General features: G+C 42.6%; 1 protein-coding gene across 2 annotated transcripts in view; it reads left to right on the forward strand.

The window, feature by feature from the left end:
* Window positions 1–20253, forward strand: part of PPIL4 (peptidylprolyl isomerase like 4) — a 47845-nt gene that overhangs the window by 6483 nt on the left and 21109 nt on the right. For both annotated transcript variants that reach the window (XM_089668620.1, XM_089668619.1), the window contains exons 5-11: window positions 1804–1946; window positions 8277–8373; window positions 9510–9626; window positions 10714–10838; window positions 11352–11418; window positions 11498–11609; window positions 13893–13989. In XM_089668620.1, the coding sequence (XP_089524746.1) occupies window positions 1804–1946; window positions 8277–8373; window positions 9510–9626; window positions 10714–10838; window positions 11352–11418; window positions 11498–11609; window positions 13893–13989 (758 nt within the window). The remainder of the gene's footprint in view (window positions 1–1803; window positions 1947–8276; window positions 8374–9509; window positions 9627–10713; window positions 10839–11351; window positions 11419–11497; window positions 11610–13892; window positions 13990–20253) is intronic.

Here is a 20253-nt window from a genome sequence, read left to right on the forward strand (position 1 = left end):
TATATATCTCTAACAGCTCAGCACAGCAAAGAGATAACAGGGAGAAGTTAAAAGGTTAAGTTCGGGAGAACATGCTTAAAGACTTGCGCGGACTGTGATCCGTATTTGTTTGTCTTGTTATGCCTTTCATATCTCAATAAAAATTTCTTGGAGACAAAAAAAAAAAAAAAAAAAAAAAAAAAAGGTTAAGTTACTTGCCATGTTCAGCCTTAAGGTAAGCAGATCCCAGTTGCAGAGCGAAGGGTCTTTGATCTCCTGCTGTTACAATTGGGAGATGTGTTTTAGCTTATCTCAGTCCTACAGCCTGTGTTTTTTAAAGTCCCCCAACAAGGGGAGTGGCTCTGAGTAACTGGCCAATACCCTGGTTAGGGAGGGATGTCGGGCGAACTCTGAATTAAAACCAACAGCTTCATAATTCATGATATGAAACATAGGTGAAAACTGGATCTTTTAAAAATGTTATCCGCTTTGTGCTTCTGGGGAATGCCTTGAACTCTTGAGAAGGCCCTGTTATCTTTTCCCGAGGTGCGAAGTTACACAGGTTTTGGGACAGAACGTCTGCTGTCTCTATGGGGGGGGCTTTGTAGTTCTGGGCCCCCTGCTGTTCCAGCCTGCCAGCAACTTTTAACACTTGCACATCTGTCCCTGTGCCTCTCAGGAAGGGAGGGGGTAAGGAATGAAGGATTGAGGTAGAAATGTATGCTCTTATCAAATTGGATGTGCCTTGACAAAATGGTGGCACTGCGTCCATATCTGAGCGCAAGATTGCTACAGTTACATTTAGGTATCCTAGCCATGTTGTCTGTAACTACAACATTGTGTCCAATCTGATCCATTACAGATTTTAATTTTAAACAGAGTACCATGAATGTAATATTTATTATTATTATACAGGATTTATATAGCGCCAACAGTTTGCTCAGCGCTGTACAATATAAAGGGAGACAATACAGTTCAATACAAGAGGGTTAGGAGGGCCCTGCTCTTTGGAGCTTACAATCTAGGAGTGGTACAAAAGGTAATAACTGTGGGGGATGGACTAGTAGGAAGAGTAGAAGATTTCGTTAGCTGAGGTCAGGATAGGCTTCCCTGAAGAGAGAGGTTTTCAGAGCTTGCCTAAAAGTGAGTAGAGTAGGCGATAGTCTGATAAATTGGGGTAGAGAGTTCCAGAGGATGGGGGAAGCTCTGGAGAAGTTATGGAGACAAGCATGGGAAGAGGAGACAAGGGAGCTAGAGAGTAGGAGGTCTTGTGAGGAGCGGAGAGTACAGTTTGGGTGATATTTGGAGACAAGATTGCTGATGTAATTTGGGGCAGAGTTATAAATGGCTTTATATGTTATTGTTAATGTTTTGAATTTTATCCGTTGGGCAATGGGAATCCAGTGGAGGGATTGGCATAGAGAGATGGCAGATACAGAACGGTTAGTAAGGTGGATAAGTCTGGAAGCAGCGTTCATGATAAAGTGAAGAGCGGATAGCCTGCGATGAGGTAGGCCAATGGGGAGGGAGTTACAATAGTCAAGGCGAGATATAACAAGGGAGTAAATAAGTTGCTTCGTGGTTTCCGAGGTTAAGAATGGGCGTATCTTGGAGATGTTGCGGAGGTGAAGTCTACAAGATTTGGACAGCGATTGGATTTGGGGCTCCTTTCCACTCATATTTTTCTTTTCCTTTCCTTTTTTTTTTTTTTTTCTTTTCCCTGCACAACCATTCTGTTAACTGCTGATTTCTTTTATAATTACTATTTAGGATTACTCTGATATATATATATATATTTTTTTTTTTCTTTTTCTTCCTTTTTAGTTTCTGATCACAACAGGGGAGAATCTGGATTATTTGGATGGGGTGCACACAGTATTTGGAGAAGTGACGGAAGGAATGGATGTACTGAAGAAAATTAATGAGACTTTTGTGGATAAAGATTTTGTTCCTTATCAAGATATCAGGTATACAGAATGCGTTTTATTCTGTAAAACCGGTTTTCTGTAAAATCACAGGTTATTCAATGTTAATAATGAAATTTTGCATCTAAAACCATGAACTTTGCTGTAGTAACAGTATTCTTTTTCTCTTGGCCAGTATCAAAATTGTGGTTGCTATTCAGTTGGCACACATATGCTTTTGACAATTTATGGGAGGAATTACAAGAGAAGCTAACTGCAAACCTTTAAAAACTAAACCTTGGTAAATGAGAAATCGGTACAACTAAAAAACCGCTAATCCTCATGATAGCCGGCATCTCGCATATAAAAACAACTCCTCTTAATGTGCTAGATTTAGTTACCGTATTTTCCGGCGTATAAGACGACTTTTTGACCCTTGAAAATCTTCTCAAAAGTCGGGGGTCGTCCTATACGCCGGTATACGTCAGGGCAGCACTTTTTAGGGGGGCAGCGCAGTGCTGCCGCCGTCCCCCCCTTCCGACAGAAGGGACACTAAGTACAGGGGTGGGCAGAGGGCTGCTGTCTCTTACCTGGCTCCCACGACGATCCAATCCAGGAAGCGCTGCTCCTTCAGTCACTCCAGCCACTCCCTCACTCCTGCCGCTCGGCTCCGCCTCCTCACCGGTGATTGGCTGCCAGAACTGTAGCTCAGGAAAGGCACACAGGAGGCCAATCACGGGCGAGGAGGCGGAGCCGAGCGGACCCTCGAAAATCGAGTGAGGGAGCAGCTGGTAAATGTGTGCAGTGCAGAGGTGCTGCTGCAACCACATATGCTGGCTGCAGCAGCACCATACTGGAACAAGGGTCAGCAAGTGTCATTGGTGTCAGTGGGAGGAATAGTGACCCATAATTGGTGTCACTGACCCCAACGATGGGGCGCTATTCCTCCCACTGACCCCAACGATGGGGCGCTATTCCTCCCACTGACCCCAACGATGGGGCGCTATTCCTCCCACTGACCCCAACGATGGGGCGCTATTCCTCCCACTGACCCCAACGATGGGGCGCTATTCCTCCCACTGACCCCAACGATGGGGCGCTATTCCTCCCACTGACCCCAACGATGGGGCGCTATTCCTCCCACTGACCCCAACGATGGGGCGCTATTCCTCCCACTGACCCCAACGATGGGGCGCTATTCCTCCCACTGACCCCAACGATGGGGCGCTATTCCTCCCACTGACCCCAACGATGGGGCGCTATTCCTCCCACTGACCCCAACGATGGGGCGCTATTCCTCCCACTGACCCCAACGATGGGGCGCTATTCCTCCCACTGACCCCAACGATGGGGCGCTATTCCTCCCACTGACCCCAACGATGGGGCGCTATTCCTCCCACTGACCCCAACGATGGGGCGCTATTCCTCCCACTGACCCCAACGATGGGGCGCTATTCCTCCCACTGACCCCAACGATGGGGCGCTATTCCTCCCACTGACCCCAACGATGGGGCGCTATTCCTCCCACTGACCCCAACGATGGGGCGCTATTCCTCCCACTGACCCCAACGATGGGGCGCTATTCCTCCCACTGACCCCAACGATGGGGCGCTATTCCTCCCACTGACCCCAACGATGGGGCGCTATTCCTCCCACTGACCCCAACGATGGGGCGCTATTCCTCCCACTGACCCCAACGATGGGGCGCTATTCCTCCCACTGACCCCAACGATGGGGCCCCATCATTGGTGTCAGAGCGAGGAATCGTGCCCCATCATTGGTGTCAGAGCGAGGAATCGTGCCCCATCATTGGTGTCAGAGCGAGGAATCGTGCCCCATCATTGGTGTCAGAGCGAGGAATCGTGCCCCATCATTGGTGTCAGAGCGAGGAATCGTGCCCCATCATTGGTGTCAGAGCGAGGAATCGTGCCCCATCATTGGTGTCAGAGCGAGGAATCGTGCCCCATCATTGGTGTCAGAGCGAGGAATCGTGCCCCATCATTGGAATACCATACCATATTGAAATCAAATCTGAAGTTTTTTTATTTGGTGTGTGTGTTGGAAGAGGGGTAGTCTTATACGGCGAGTATAGCCCAAACCCTATATTTTAACAGGAAAAGTAGGGGGTCGTCTTATACGCCGGAAAATACGGTATTCAGAATAAGCATTTAATGTGATATTAAAGGCATTTTTTTTAAATAACAAACATGTTATACTTACCTGCTATGTGCAATGGTTTTGCACAGAGCAGCCTGGATCCTCCTCTTCTCAGGTTCCCTGCCAGAACTCCTGGCCAATCTGTCATTCCAAGTGTCACCAGAGCAGCAGGCGGCTTGCTATGGGGCATCTAAGCAGGCTTGCTCCTGAGCTGATGCTCTATGTGTCTATTCACACACAGTGCCATGGCTCGACCCACCCTCTCTGTCATTGGCTCACTGGCTGTGGTTGACAGCAGCGGGAGCCAGTGGCTCCCGCTGCTGTCTCAGGCAATGAGGAGGGAGAGTCCCCAGAGAGCAGAATCTCTCGCTCACATTGCTGGATCGAGATGGGGCTCAGGTAAATTTTAGGGGGCTGCTGCTCACAGAATGTAAAAACCTTGAGCCTTTAAAACCACTTTAAAGTTTAGTGTTTTACATTTAGGCTGAGCTTCAATCAAAGTGGAATGCCACATAGCCTTTTCTTTTAAATTGTCTTGGCCATGCCCTGCACATACAGCACATGCGCCCCACTTTATGGATGGGTTCATACCCTTACTTCCGATGTGCAAAGTACAGAACCATACCTTGTAATGAGTGGGAACCAACTTGTCCATGCGTGGTAGGCACAGGGTCCAGTCTGGACTGTTTTGAAGAAAAGACTTTTGGCACTTGACAGGGCCAAACAGTCAAGGTCTAACTTTACTAAATGTAATGTTCCTCCATATCCCCTTCAGCCGTATTCCATCCAAATTCTTTAGTGTTCGCGTTAAATGTTTTAAATTTATACCTTCCTTTTTCTTGCAGGGGAAAAGGCAGACATTTTGAAATGATTAGTTTTTAGGGAGTTGCATCTTGTGAAATTTTAGGGTTAGGGGTTTGTTTTTAAGGTCAGATTTTATAGGCGAGATCAAGGAGAGAGAGATCAAGGAGAGAGAGACTAGGCTTTGGAACCCATATGGACTGGATTGAGCACAATAGTTTTTGGTTTTTTTTTTTTTTCATTCATTTTCAAATGTTTAAGATTTATGAGAAGCAATAGGAAGTATTCCAGACACTGCCCCCCCCCCCCCCTTTCTCTCCGCTTTCTTCATAACATGAGGAAGTTGTTCTGTAGATAAGTGGTAGCCTGGGAAGGAAGGTGAGATAACGCAAGTGTCATGAAGGTAGTGGACCCTCTGTTGACAGGCCCTAAAGAGGGCCGAGGTGAAGGGTCTAAGGAATGTCCCCATGTTCTGCAGAGCACCCAGAAGGATGATAGGCTTTGCTGTGGACAACTGATTGCGGCCCTCGGTTACATTCAGAATGGCAGTAGCTGACAGCAGGCATATACAAAGCATGGTACAATTATGGAAGCCAAGATTGTGGTCAAACAGGCGCAAGGTCAGGGCAGTCAGGTAATAAGGATAATTATGAAACTGGCATAGGTTGTAAACCGGTATCAGAACTGGAACAGAGTTCATGGGTACAGGAGCCTTGGAACAGATAGCCAGAAAGGTCTTTGCTCAGATAACTACCAAATGCACTTAGCGGGTTTAACTTGACTTGACTTCAGAGGAAGTGTTCAACAGTATTCTTACTAAGAACCAACGTGGAGCAGCAGTGCAAGAGCATCTAAACGTATGGACTCAAAAAGATCTACAGCATTCCAGCGTTTCTGGGGAATTCCAAAGTAGTCCCACAGAGAAATGGGATCAAATAAGGGATCCAGGTGCGAAACCGCAAACTCTTCCTGCAGTAACTTGGCTGAAACATGAACTGCTGTGGACAGTGACACAGGTTGGTTTGGAAATGGCAAACTATCATAGGACAGCACTGGATTTCTGGCAAAATCGACACTGTTTGCATTTATTATACAGTGTTCAGACTGGTAAACCTATGTATGGAATGATATCTATTGGAGCTGATTTTGCTGTTTACCTCTGTTGTCATTGATTAACCGTGATTTAAGGCTTATTTTTGAAAAAAATTATAAATGCATATGTTTGTGCAGGAAAAAAAAGTGCATTTTTAAAAAGTGTTACAGAAGCCTGCAAAGCATCGCACCCACGATCAGTGGATCGCATGTGCCATATCAGGCTCCTGCAAACTTGTTCACCAGCTCTCTGCCTGTACCTCTGTATAGGCTATCAGTTGGAGAGCTGGAGGAAGATTCATAGGACTACAAGGGCTCTGATTACCACACTCCTAGTCCATTGAGAACTAGAAGTTTGTCTGCTGTAGAGAAAGATGGGACTTGTAGTTCTCTTTAACAGATCCCTGTGAATGAATGATGTGACTGTAAGGGCTGAGCCCTGCAGGGCCGTGCTGATTTCAGATGTGACAGCGGCTACATGGGAGAAGAACCCCCATCCACTGTCACAGGGAGTGACATTGTGAGGGTGGTGGGGAGGCATTTGCACCTTATTTCATGGTATACCCTAAATACATGGTACAAAAAAGGTTAACCTTTCCTCCCTTTAACATCTGGCCAGGGAGAAAAGGAAGTATGTTATTTACTAAAGAACATCTTCTCTAAAGGTGATGTTGCTGCAATTTACATTGAGCAATGTATCATTTGTAAGATGATTCAGTCTAAAAGTTTAACTCAGATAAACGCAGTCATGTGGCAAACTGCTAATGCTGTTCTGATTTTTAGCTAATTCCAAAGTGCTCTGTAAAATCTGTGTCATTTAACAAGGTTTATTTAAAAAAAAAAAATTATATACAGTTCAAACATTTTTAAAACATTTAACATATCCGTTTACAAAGTCACAAACTTAAAGTAAATAATTAAAATTGTATAGAAATTGTGCAGCGCTAAGATACTGAGATAAAATCCACTTGGATTACAATGCATCAAATAAAATCAAATATATAAAATGCATAAAGTCCAAAAATAATATATGGATAAAAGTGAGGAAAGAGTATAATATGATGTGACCAAGGTGACTTTTGTTAATCCAGATATAGTGTGACTCCACAGTCCATGTGAGCGGCAGGCATATAGTTAAAATGCGCACTCACCGGATACGCATAGAATATGCGCAGTATATAAATCAATGAAGTTCAGCCCGGAGTTCCTCTTAAGGATGGTACGGGAGATGTCAGCCCAGGGTGGATAGATAACATCAAGGTTGGCACTATGTCCTCCGGAAGCCCCTTTAAGGATATGGACACAACCTCTTCTGGGTAAAGAAATGGTCACCGTGGGGGGGTCTTGTCTATGCTATTGCTATTGTCTATGAAACAATTAATGTCCACATCTACGTTAAGGCCAGCTGATGCTAGGGATTTCATGTTATATATCCACTTCTTCTCAGCCTGTGAAACGAGTCTCTTTTTATTAGATCCTTTGGATTTACACCAGCTGGTCAGTGCTCATAGCAGTCTTTTGGCTGCTTGTTTGTTGTGTCTGCATTAAGGATTTGCTGCATGTATGTTCGCACTTTTATCTACCTATATGTTTTTAATACATTTTTTTTGGATCATTAACCTACTACACTATGGGCATTTCCTTTTGTTGTTCTTTGTGAGCTGTTAATTCCCCAGAGCCCCCCTTCCCCCCCCCCCCCCCCCATGGTGACCATTTCTTTACCCAGAAGAGGTTGCGTCCATATCCTCGAAGGGGCTTCCGGGCACAGTGCCAACCTTGATGTGATCTATCCACCCTGGGCTGACATCTCCAGTTCCATCCTTAAGAGGACCTCCGGGCGGAACTTCATTGATTTATATACTGCGCATATTCTATGCGTATCCGGTGAGTGCGCATTTTAACTATATGCCTGCCACTCTCATGGACTGTGGAGTCACACAATATCTGGATTAACAAAAGTCACCTTGGTCACATCATATTATACTCTTTCCTCACTTTTATCAATATTTTATTTTTGGACTTAATGTATTTTTATATATTTTGATACATTTGATTTTATTCATTTGATGCATTGTGATCCACATGGATTTTATCTCCGTATCTTAGCGCTGCACAATTTCTATACATATTTATTTTTAAGGTCTGTGGTTTCCTTTTAGTGTGCAGCTGTTTTTTACCATTCTAAGCGCTTGCTGATTTCTACACAAATAATAAAATTGATACAACAGTTTAATGTGCTGCAGTGACTTGTTTTGTGTTGCTCAATACATTTACGCTTTATGTATTTCAAATTTACAGTTTTTTTTTTTTTTCTAATAAACATGATCTATTGTGTTGCCATAGGATAAACCATACTGTGATTTTAGATGATTCATTTGATGATCCAGAAGGACTGGTTATTCCAGATCGCTCCCCAGAACCCACAAAAGAGCAATTAGATGTAAGTATTTATTTATTACAGATATTTATATAACACAAACAGTTTTTTGTTTTTTGTTTTTTTTTTTGGTTTTTTTTTTTATTCAACGCTTTTTTTATTTAGTACATGCACATCAGTACCAGCCCTGAAAGAGCCTACAGTCAAAGATGCCTACATCATATGCATATATACACATAATTTAGACCGCAGCGTTCTATTTTAAGAGGTGTATATAATTCCACAGACTCATATCACTTATCCAGAATAGTCTGAGTGATTGTCTCTCCTTCATTGGCTAGAAATGGCCAACTTGAATACAAGAGGTTACATATGAAAGGGATTCCTGTCACAACTTGAGGAGAACAATGTGCCAGGTAATGGCAGCAGGCAAATTTAATCAGGTCGATAAAATTAGTAAGGCCCTTCCACAGTGATTTATTGATGTAATTTTTCCTACTGTGTGTGTATAACAATGAGGTGTTTTCTTTTTATGATGATGGTTTGCTGAGTTTGTAGTGTAGGGTTTGTGCAGAATGAGACTGTTGATCGACTGATATGAAGTTCATCTCTTGCATACTTCCTGAATGTTTCCCTTTGGCATGGGACACACAGCTTACAGATCCCATTAGCCCTGATAAATCATGACTGTTACCACATAAAACATCTACATGTACAGCTGCTGTCTTTGCAGCTTTCTAATTTTTTACATGGACTTGTAAAGTTCAGTCCCATTAATGGGCCCCACATTTTGCATCTCATTTTGGGACCGATTGTCTATTTTGTGGTGAGCACTGGAATCTTGTGGATTGGTATTAGGAGTTAGCAGAGCAAAGCTTGAAGAGTATGCTGAATATGCTGCACATTTGCCTCCAAAGATTTCAGTGATCCCCTCTGTATGCTATATCTGTCGCTATCACTCTTCCCTTTTCTGCATCTTGTCATGATGACGGAAAAAAATATATAGACTACTAGGTATTCAATATTTTCTGAGATGTTTCAGTGTATGGGCTTGCCAGTTCATTATTTCAAAGAAATTTTATTAAGGTATTGTACAGAATGTATTATTACAATTCATTATTGAAGTAATGTATGAAAGGCTGTTTCTGCCCTGATTTTGAGTTTGGAATTTTGATTGTTTTCCTCTATATGATAAATAGAGTGGGAGAATTGGTGCAGATGAAGAAATTGATGACAACAAAGGAAAGTCAGTAGAAGAAGTGGAAGAACATCTGGCAGAGAAAGAAGCCAAGACTAGAGCTGTCCTGCTGGAAATGGTAAAGATTGCCTACCCTCCAAATGCATATTCAAAACTCTTCAACACACAAAAAAGTATAACCTTGTTAAGCTGCAATTTCTTAATGCCTTCTTGTTAAAGGGTCTATGCTAAGCATTTTCTTTTGATCTCCTTGGAGAAGTGAATAGGGAGAGTGCAATACCCTCAAAGCCCAAGAGTCAAAAGAACATTGGTCACCAGCCACATTTTGTAACTACTGCTGTTTTTTATGTAAGAGAAATAAAAATTGTTAATATAAAATTGAATCTCAAATAGAAAAATTCATATATCTAGCTTTATCTACAGCACTATCGATTGATAACAAATGATAGCAAAAGCAATTTCCTATGATGGCCCAAGCTAAGATTCTCACTGTGGAATATAAGCAAGTACTCATTTTTGGAGCATTACAATGAACAAACCATAACTGCCATAATATTTTCAGGTAATACAAGATTAGATACAATGCAACTATGATCACCACTATATAGGTGTATATTAATTTACTGAAAAGTGCTAACTGGATGTTTCAGTAGTTGCTTCAGTTATAACTATATTTAAGTGATTGTAAACCTCATATATATATATGTATATGTGTGTGTATGTATGTATATATATATATATATATATATATATATAATATATGTTTTTTTTTTTTTAATTAACATACATGTTATCTTACCTGCTCTATGCAATAGTTTTGCACAGAGCAGCACTGATCCCCATTGAATGCCCATTGACACACGTTGGTGCGGCTTGGCCCCATCCCCTGCTCTTGCCTGACTGGCGATGGGTGATTACTTTTAGCTCCACTTTCACACTTTTTTTTAAGCTATATGGTTCTAATTGCTTATTTCCCAGTTGCTAAGTTACTTACTTCTAAAAAAATCATAGTAATAAGGCCCAAGTTAATGTAGATAATTAAGAGGAAAATGTATAGTAACACAAAAGGTATGCTTAACTGCATAACTTTTTAGACTGCCAGACTTTATAAACATAAATGTTTTAGTATATACTGCTTCTGTGGTTTTGTACAGCATTGTACTCTTACTGTAATTGTGCTAAACTGACTACTGCTCATTTCAAAGGTTGGTGACATACCAGATGCAGAAATCAAGCCTCCTGAAAATGTACTCTTTGTGTGCAAACTAAATCCTGTAACAACAGATGAAGATTTGGAAATTATCTTTTCCCGATTTGGATCTATAAAAAGGTATATTTTTACCCACGTTTTGCATGTTTTAATGGAACATTTCCATGGGCAACAATCGCCTTTTTCTATGTTCTAGATCTCTGCTTGCTATCATCCAAAAGAAGAGCATATCCTAGGAGTTAAAGTTTTATACTCAATAGGATTAAAAGTATATGCATAGCCAAAACTTTTTTTCTTGTATTTTAATACAGAGTAGGGAATGATTTAAAATCTGTCCCTTTTTTTGTTTTTTTTTGTTTTTTTTTATTAACCATCTGTACCCCATTACAATTTCTTCACTTCCTGTCCTGTTGATACCACCTTGTTTGTGTGTATATGGAGGAATCTGTTAGTTGTTTTGTCTGCTGAATGAAAAAGAAACTAACCCTGTGGGGGCAGCTTAAATTATCTGCACATGCACCGCTGTGGAGTGGTGACTGTACGGTCATGTCCATATACCATGAATAGAACTTGTTTCGTTTACTTATGTTGTCTATCTTGACTTTTTTGTTTTTTTGTTTTTTTTTCTTCTAGCTGTGAGATAATTCGAGACTGGAAGACTGGTGAATCATTGTGTTATGCTTTTATTGAGTTTGAAAAGGTACCAATTGCTAGTGTTTGTCGCCTATTCCAAAATTTCAACAATACACATTTGCTTATATTTCTTTACATGTTACCAGGAGGAAGACTGTGAGAAAGCCTATTTTAAGATGGACAATGTGCTTATTGATGACCGGCGAATACATGTGGATTTCAGTCAGTCTGTTGCTAAGGTGAAATGGAAAGGAAAAGGTACCATCATTTTATTATACTAATAGAATGTTGTTAGATGTTTTGGTTATATACTGTATATTTCAAAACAATTATGCCACCTTGATCAATTTTCCTTTTACCGTTTCCCTCTGATTCAAATTGCACAATTTATTGGCAGCATTTTCGTTAGTGTTCGATATATATATATATATATATATATATATATATATATACAGTTGCAAGAAAAAGTATGTGAACCCCTTGGGAATACGTGGAGTTATGCATGAATTGGGCATAAAATGTGCTCTGAACGTCATGTAAGTCACAACAATAGAAGAACACAGTCTGCTGAACATAATACTACACAAATATTAGATGTTGCCATGGTTTAATTGCACATAACATGTAAACATTCACAGTGCAGGGAGGAAAAAGTATGTGAACCTTTGGACTTGGTTGACCCTCCTTTGGCAGCAATAACCTCAACCAAACGTTTCCTGTAGTTGCAAATCAGACCTGCACAATGATCTGGAGTCATTTTGGACCACTCCTCTTCACAAAACTGTTTCAGTGTAGCAATATTCTTGGGATGTCTGGTGTGAATTGCTCTCTTAAGGCCATACCACAGCATTTCAATCGGGTTGAGGTCAGGACTCTGACTGGGTCACTCCAGAAGGCGTATTCTGTGCTGTTGCAGCCATTGTTTTGTTGAATTACTTGTATGCTTTGGGTCATTGTCCTGTTGCATCACCCATCCTCTGTGGAGCTTAAGTTGGCGGACAGATGGTCGTACGTTTTCCTGCAAAATGTCTTGATAAACTCTGGAATTCTTTTTCCCATCAATGACAACAATCCGTCCAGGCCCTGAGGCAGCAAAGCAGCCCCAAACCATGATGCTCCCTCTGCCATGTTTTACAGTGGGGATGAGGTTTTGATGTTGGTGTGCTGTGCCTTTTTTTCTCCACACATAGTGTTGTGTGTTCTTCCCAAACAACTCAATCTTGGTTTTATCTGTCCACAGTATATTTTGCCAGTAGTGCTGTGGAACATCCAGGTGCTCTTTTGCAAACTTCAAAAGTGCTGCAATATTCTTTTTGGACAGCAATGGCTTCCTCTTTGGTGTCCTCCCATGTACTCCATTCTTGTTTAATGTTTTCCTTATTGTAGATGTGTCAACAAAAATGTTAGCATGTGCCAAAGATTTCTGTAGGTCTTTAGCTGACACTCTGGGATTCTTCTTTACCTCATGCAGCATTCTGCGCTGTGCTCTTGCAGTCATTTTTACAGGACGACCACGCCTAGGGAGAGTAGCAACAGTGCTAAACTTTCTCCATTTGTAGACAGTCTGTCTTACCGTGGACACATGAACATCAAGGCTTTTGGAGATACTTTTGTAACCCTTTCCAGCTTCATGCAAGTCAACAGTTCTTGATCGTAGATCTTCTGAGAGCTCTTTTCTGCGAGGCATGGTTCACACCAGACAGTGCTTCTTGAAACCAGTAAACCCAAAACAGGTGTGTGTTTTTTAAGGGCAGGACAGCTGTCAGCAACACATCCAATGTTATTACACTGATTGGAGTCAAGGTTGGCTCACTCTTGGCTCCAATTAGCTCTGGGAGAAGTCATTAAGCTAGGGACTCACATACTTTTTCCTCCCTGCACTGTGAATGTTTACATGTTATGTGCAATTAAACCATGGCAACATCTAATGTTTGTGTAGTATTATGTTCAGCAGACTGTGTTCTTCTATTGCTGTGACTTAGATGACGTTCAGAGCACATTTTATGCCCAATTCATGCAAAACTCCACGTAATCCCAAGGGGTTCACATACTTTTTCTTGCAGCTGTGTGTATATATATATATATATATATATATATATATATATATATATATATATATATATATATATAATTATTTTTTTTTTTTTTTTTTTTTTTTTTTTTTTTGGGAGGAATCTGCACGGAGACTTCAGTTTTCAGCCTGGTAGAAAATTGGTGTAGACTGTGAAGTGTTTTTTAAAGGCCACTAAGTTTAATACCCCATGTCAATGAGAAGGAGGTTATGCAAAGCAATAATATTCCCCTCATTTTTTTAAAGTCTCTTCAGTAACAAATTTCCTTTTTTACCACATTGTTCCAAAAACGAGCAAGGATAGGTTTCTTTCAATCCATCATGAGTCACTAGAAAAAGCTTTTAAAAATTCAGTGTATTGCTTTATAAAAATCCCAGATGAATATCTGTGTTTGCTAGGCTTTATGAATTGTAGAACATTGGATACAAATGTGTTGTGTGTCTTTTATTATTTTTATTTTTTTTTCCAGGGGGAAAGTACACAAAAGATGACTTTAAAGAGTATGAGAAGGAAATGGGGAAACAGTCCAAGCTTGCCCTAAAGGACAAAGCCAGACCTAAACAAGAGTATCTTTTTATAGTGTGCAGTCTCGAGCCCATTGTCTCTCAACCCCCCTTTGAGAGCCAAATATTTCATAGACACGCCCTCTGGAAGTGAGTGATCATGTCCTCCTGGTCTTAAGATGGGTATACATGCAGAGTTTTTTCTTTTTTTTTTTTCGTTCAAACAGCAGGTTTTGCGAAAAAAAAAAAAAAAATCTCCCAAAATCCCACATCCACGCAAGCAATGTGGATGCAGGGATCTCTCGCTGCACTATTGTATTCTGATAGTGCACACTACACCCCCCCACCCCCCAGTCATGATACAGATATCTGTGCTGTAGCTGTTGATCAAATGCCATTTGACAGTAGCTGGTCTAACATGGCTACACATGGATCAAAATTCAGCTGTTTCCCGCTGAATTTCGATACATGTAGACCCAGCTTTATAGTACAATGCTGTAATTATAATGTGTATATTTGTTCTCTGTAGTACTGAAGTCCAAACTCAGCCAATGAATGAGCTTGCTGTTGCATGTGCCTGGCCAGAAAAAGGTTTGTATGCTGCTTTATATGCAGGAGTAGGCTATAAATAAAGCGGTGTTGATTTACAAAAGAAGTGCTTGTTCACTAGCAACGTAAAGGTCCCTCTTTGCAAAGTGAATATTAGTACAATCATGTTAAAGAGTAAGTATACCCCAGGGAAAGTGTTAACATTTTCAACATATTTGAACAGGCAAACATTAGATCTTCATTCAAACAGTGCCTACAGACAAAACTGATTTACCTAATGCACACAAAAAGGCTATACTCCAATGAAATCACTATCATCTCAGATTATTCAGCCAGGAGCAGCAACAGACATCCTCCCTGAAGCCAGCTCCTCCCCAATGCATTTCACCCAGAAGGGCTTATTTATAGAGATTTGCTATCTCTAGGATTACTCTCTTGGGTGAAATGCATTAGAAGGAGTGTCCTTCAGGCAAGAGTATATCTGTTGCCATTCATGGCTGGGTAAACTGAGATTATTATTATACAGGATTTATATGGCACCAACAGTTTGAGCAGCGCTTTACAATATAAAAGGAGACAGTACAGCTACAATACAATCAAAACAGGATTAAGAGAGCTTGAAATTTTAATGGGGTGGGGCAAGTAGAACAAAAGCTTATAACTTTGGGGGATTAGCTGATGGAAGTGATAAATGTCTATTGGAAGCCGTGATAGGCTTCCCTGAAGAGATGGGTTTTCAGGGATCACCTAAAGGCACCCAGAGTAGGGGATAGACAGATTGAGGTAGAAAGTTCCAGAGGATGGGAAAGACCTGGAGACCAGCATGGGAGGAGGAGACAAGGGCACTTGAGAGCTGGAGGTCATGAAATGAACAGAGAGGACAGTTTGGGTAATATATGGAGAAAAGATTGGTGATGTACAGTGCCTTGAAAAAGTATTCATACCCCATGAAATTTTCCACATTTTGTCATGTTATAACCAAAAACGTCTGTATTTTATGTGATAGACCAACACAATGTGGCACATAATTGTGAAGTGGAAGGAAATGATAAATTATTTTCAAATTTTTTTTACAAATATCTGAAAAGTGTGGCTTGCAATTGTATTCAGCCCCCTTTACTCTTCTACCCCTAACTAAAATCTAGTGGAACCAATTGCTTTCAGAAGTCACCTAATTAGTAAATAGAGTCCACCTGTGTGTAATTTTAATCTCAGTGAAACTACAGCTGTTCTGTGAAGCCCTCAGAGGTTTGTTATTGATCAAACCGCACCATGAAGGCCAAGGAACACACCAGACAGGTCAGGGATAACGTGGAGAAGTTTAAAGCAGGGTTAGGTTATAAAAAAAAAAAATATCCCAAGCTTTGAACATCTCACGGAGCACCGTTCCATCCATCATCCGAAAATGGAAAGAGTATTGCACAACTGCAAACCTACCAAGACATGGCCGTCCACCTAAACTGTCAGACCGGGCAAGAAGAGCATTAGTCAGAGAAGCATGGTAACTCTGGAGGAGCTGCAGAGATCCACAGCTCAGGTGGGAGAATCTGTCCACAGGACGACTATTAGTCGTGCTCTCAACAAATCTGGCCTTTATGGAATAGTGGAAAGAAGAAAACCATTGTTGAAAGAAAGCTAAGTCACGTTTTGCAGTTTGAGAAGCCATGTGGGGGACACAGCAAACATGTGGAAGAAGGTGTTCTGGTCAGATGAGACCAAAATAAACCGTGAAACATGGTGGTGACATCATGTTGTGGGGACGCTTGGAAAAAGCAGCTGTGCCAGGAATGCATCAATAAGCGGATCAAAAAAGTCAGGGTCCCTCTTCAGAGATTTCCTATGAAACATGACTCAGCAGATGTCCAAAACCTTTCAAAACTTTAGGGAACATGCAGGAACCGACCCCAGACAGCCCTCAACCTGGCACCTCCGGCATTTCCCCACCAATCAAGAAGAGAAAACAGGACACGGGCACTGACGCAGACCGAGAAGAGGAACTTTCCGAATCTGAGGAAGGCATGACAGAAGAACAGGATCACAAGTCACAAAGGTTCCTTTTTCCAGTAGAAGACACAGACCGCCTCTTGAAAGTAATCAATGACACTCTAGATCTAGAAGAGGAACAACGGGATCTCTCTCTGCACGACCAGCTTTATGCAGGGCACGTTCCCGGCCCATTCCACCCTATGGGGAATGGGAAGAGCCGGAATGGAAAGCCTTTTTTCCTACAAATCTTAAAAGGCGATGTCTATTTATGAAGGAAGATGCGTCTGTGTGGGAGTCTTGCCCAAAACCAGATGCTCCCCTCTCAAAAATTTTGAAATCCACGGATTTATCCTTTGAAAATGGGGGCTCCCTAAAGGACCCAATGGACCGCAAGGTCAACACATTCCTCAGAAGAGCGTGGGAAGCGTCCGCAGTAAACTTTTAAACTAGCAATAGCAACAACCTGCGTTTCCAGGACCCAAGACATATGGTTGGGCCAGCTCCGATCTCACCTTGAACAAGGCATGCCGACAAAGGAAATTCTTAAATCCCTACCGGTTTTGGAAAAAGCCGTGGCCTTTATTGCAAACGCATCAGTTGAAACCATCAAATACATTGCAAGATCAACTGCGTTCATAAACTAAGCCTGAAGAGCCATTTGGTTGAAATCCTGGCAGGAGGACATCGCTTCCAAATCCAGACTCTGCAGACTGCCCTTTTGAGGGAAATCTCCTTTTCGGGCCAGAACTGACTTCGGTCCTTGAGAGGTCTGCCGACAAAAAGCAACAGTTCCCAGCAGGCAAGCGGGATGGAAATTTTTTTTGTCCCAACAGGCAGCACACAATGAGAAGCCAGATTTCAGGGCCAGAAGAAAGGCTGTGTCTCAAAAAGACGAAAGGAGAAGTGAGGTTTTCTCTTCAACCCCAACCAGGACAAAACAAAAACTCAGTCCAAGTGACTGGCGGAGCCAGGTGGGAGGAAGGCTGGGACACTTTCACACGCAATGGCTACAGACTACCCAGAATGCATTTATCCTAGATACAATTCGAAACGGCTACAGGATAGAATTTTCACAACTCCCCCCTCTTACAGGTTCCTTGTGAATCCACTGCCAAGGGAGGAGAGCAAGGCGGACGCACTTGTGAACCTTCTGGAAAAAATGCTCCAACAGAACATAGTCAGTCAGTTGGAGGAAGAAGAAAAGGGAAGGGGATTCTGCTCCCATTTTTAAGAAGGAAGACGTCTGGGAAATACAGAGTGATACTCAACCTAAAGAAATTGAACGAATTCGTAAAACTCCAAAAATTTTGCATGGAGACAATCTACACGACAAAAGAAATTCTCTCTCCCGGAGTATTCATGGCATCAATAGACGCATACCTTCACATCCCGATAAGGGAAGAGTCAAGGAAGGTCCTAAGGTTCGCGCTAAAGGGCAGGAACAGAACGATCTTGTTCCCTTTGGTCTGTCTTCCGCACCAAGGATATTTACAAAAATTGTAAGCACCTGCTTATACTTAACACCAGAAAAAGCACTCAAGACTACAAGACACGAGGAGCCTCCGGGGGACGCCAGTTTGCACAATCAGAAACTCCATGAAGCTCGACGGCCGCATGACCACAGCCATACTGAGGGTACAATGGGCACAAATACACTCCAGAACGATACAGAATCACATCCTCTCCCACTGGGACGGCAGCCAAGCATCTCTGGATTCCAGCATTTGCCTCACGTGCAAAGTGAGAGAGTCGTTGGAGTGGTGGGGAAACATTCACATGCTGGGATCCGGGAGAAGGTGGAACCAATCCAACCCAACAAAAATCGCTACAGATGCAAGCTTGCGGGGGTGGGGCGCACACATGGAGGGCTGCCTGACCCAGGGCAAGTGGGACCCAGAAACCGCAAAAAGGTCGTTAAACTTCAGGGAGTTACTGGCAGCTTTCAAAGTGCTTACGGCCTTTCAGGAAAAAATAGAAGGGAAACAGGTTCATATCCTGTTGGACAACATAACGGCTGTCGCATACTTAAACAGGCAAGGGGGTACAAGGTCCCAAAAACTAATGGAATTGATGGAAACCCTCCTGAGCTGAGCAGAAAAAGAAATTAAAATCAATCATGGCAGTCCATCTGAAGGGAGACCTAAACTTGTTTAGTGGACCAGCTGAGCCGAGAGGAAATCAACCAGTTAGAATGGTGCCTCAGCCACACAGCATTCGCCCAAATCTGCAGCAGATGGGGCTCTTCGCCAACAGAAGGTACTCAAAACTAGGGAAGTACTTCTGCCTTCAAAGAGACCCTCAAAGTGCAGGAATGGATGCTCTAGCCCAGCCATGGGAGGAGGACCTCCTTTACGCTTTTCCATCATTCAGACTACTACCTAGAGTGGTACAGAAAATACAGACGTCTCAGGCCAGAGTCCTCTTGATCGCTCCATTCTGGCCCAAAAGGTCATGGTTCTCCTTCCTGAAGCTGAGCCTAATGGACCCATGGACAATACCACCCACAAGGACCTACTAGTACAGGGGGCAATGGTACATCCACACCTGGAAAAGCTGTAGGCTAGCTAAAAAAAGGCTTATCCGAGAGTGGTTGCCACCATCTTAGACGGGCAGAAAAAGTCTACGAATTCCATTTACGACAAAATCTGGAGGAAGTTTTCCTATTGGAGGAATGGGAATGAGTCACCAGGAGCTCCTATCCTAAACACAGTACTCAAATTCCTTCAAGCTGGGGTAGACAAGAACTTAGCCGCTAATATACTCAAATTGCAAGTAGCTACCCTGTCTAACTTCCTTGAGTTGAAGGTAGCGGAGGATCCCCTGGTGGTCAGATTCTTGAGGGCTATCTCCAGATGTAGAGTCCCGTGCGCACCTAAATAACCTCTCTGGGATCTAGGTACAGTTTAAAAACTTTCCAACGTGAGCCTTCGAACCCTTGGGTAAAATGTTCTTTCAGGAACTTGACCATCAAAGCCACGCTCTTAGCAGCCCTAGTCTCTGCTCGCAGAGTCAGCGAACTGCAAGCACTGGCAGTGATAGACCTTACTGCACAATCCTGTTGGATAGGATTATCCTCCATATGGATCCGGCATTCCTACCAAAGGTCGCATCGCATTTCCACAGAACACAAGAAATTGTAGTACCATCCTTTTGTGGGAACCCAAGCAACGCCAAAGAAAGAGACTACAACAAAATTGAGTAAGAAGATGCCTAATTGCGTATATCGAGCGCACTAAAGCATGGAGACACTGGTCCAGCCTCTTCTTTGTCTTATTTCAAGGACCAGGGAAGGGATACAATGCCTCTAAAAGCACCATCGCAAGATGGATAAAAGAAGCCATCTCGAAAGGATACAAAACCGTGTCACTAGCACTACCACCTAGCTTGAAAGCACACTTGACTAGGGACACCTCAGCTATGTGGGCAGAGAGAGCTGGCACCTCCCCCAGACAGATCTGCAGGGCCGTAACATGGTCCAGCTTCAGCACCTTTGCCAGGCACTACCGGTTGGACCTGATGGCCAATAAGGATCAGGCGTTTGGCAGGCAGGTCTTGCAAGCGACAGTCCTGCCCTAACGTACGTATTCCTTTCAATCCTCTCATGTGAAGCTGTCCAGGAAGATGACTTGGGGAAAACGCAGTTATTTACCTGTTAACTGTATTTCCAGGAATCTTCCAGGACAGCGTAGCTCCTTCCCGATTTACTGTATAGTTAAATGCTGGCGTTCCGTCATTTAATGGACTAGACTTATGTTGTTCCTACTGTTATCCTTGTGCTTTATCCTAGTTATA

Source organism: Staurois parvus, unplaced genomic scaffold (genome assembly GCF_062004578.1).
Source record: "Staurois parvus isolate SC_StPar_1 unplaced genomic scaffold, SC_StPar_1.0 ptg000059l, whole genome shotgun sequence".
NCBI classification, from domain to species: Eukaryota; Metazoa; Chordata; class Amphibia; order Anura; family Ranidae; genus Staurois; species Staurois parvus.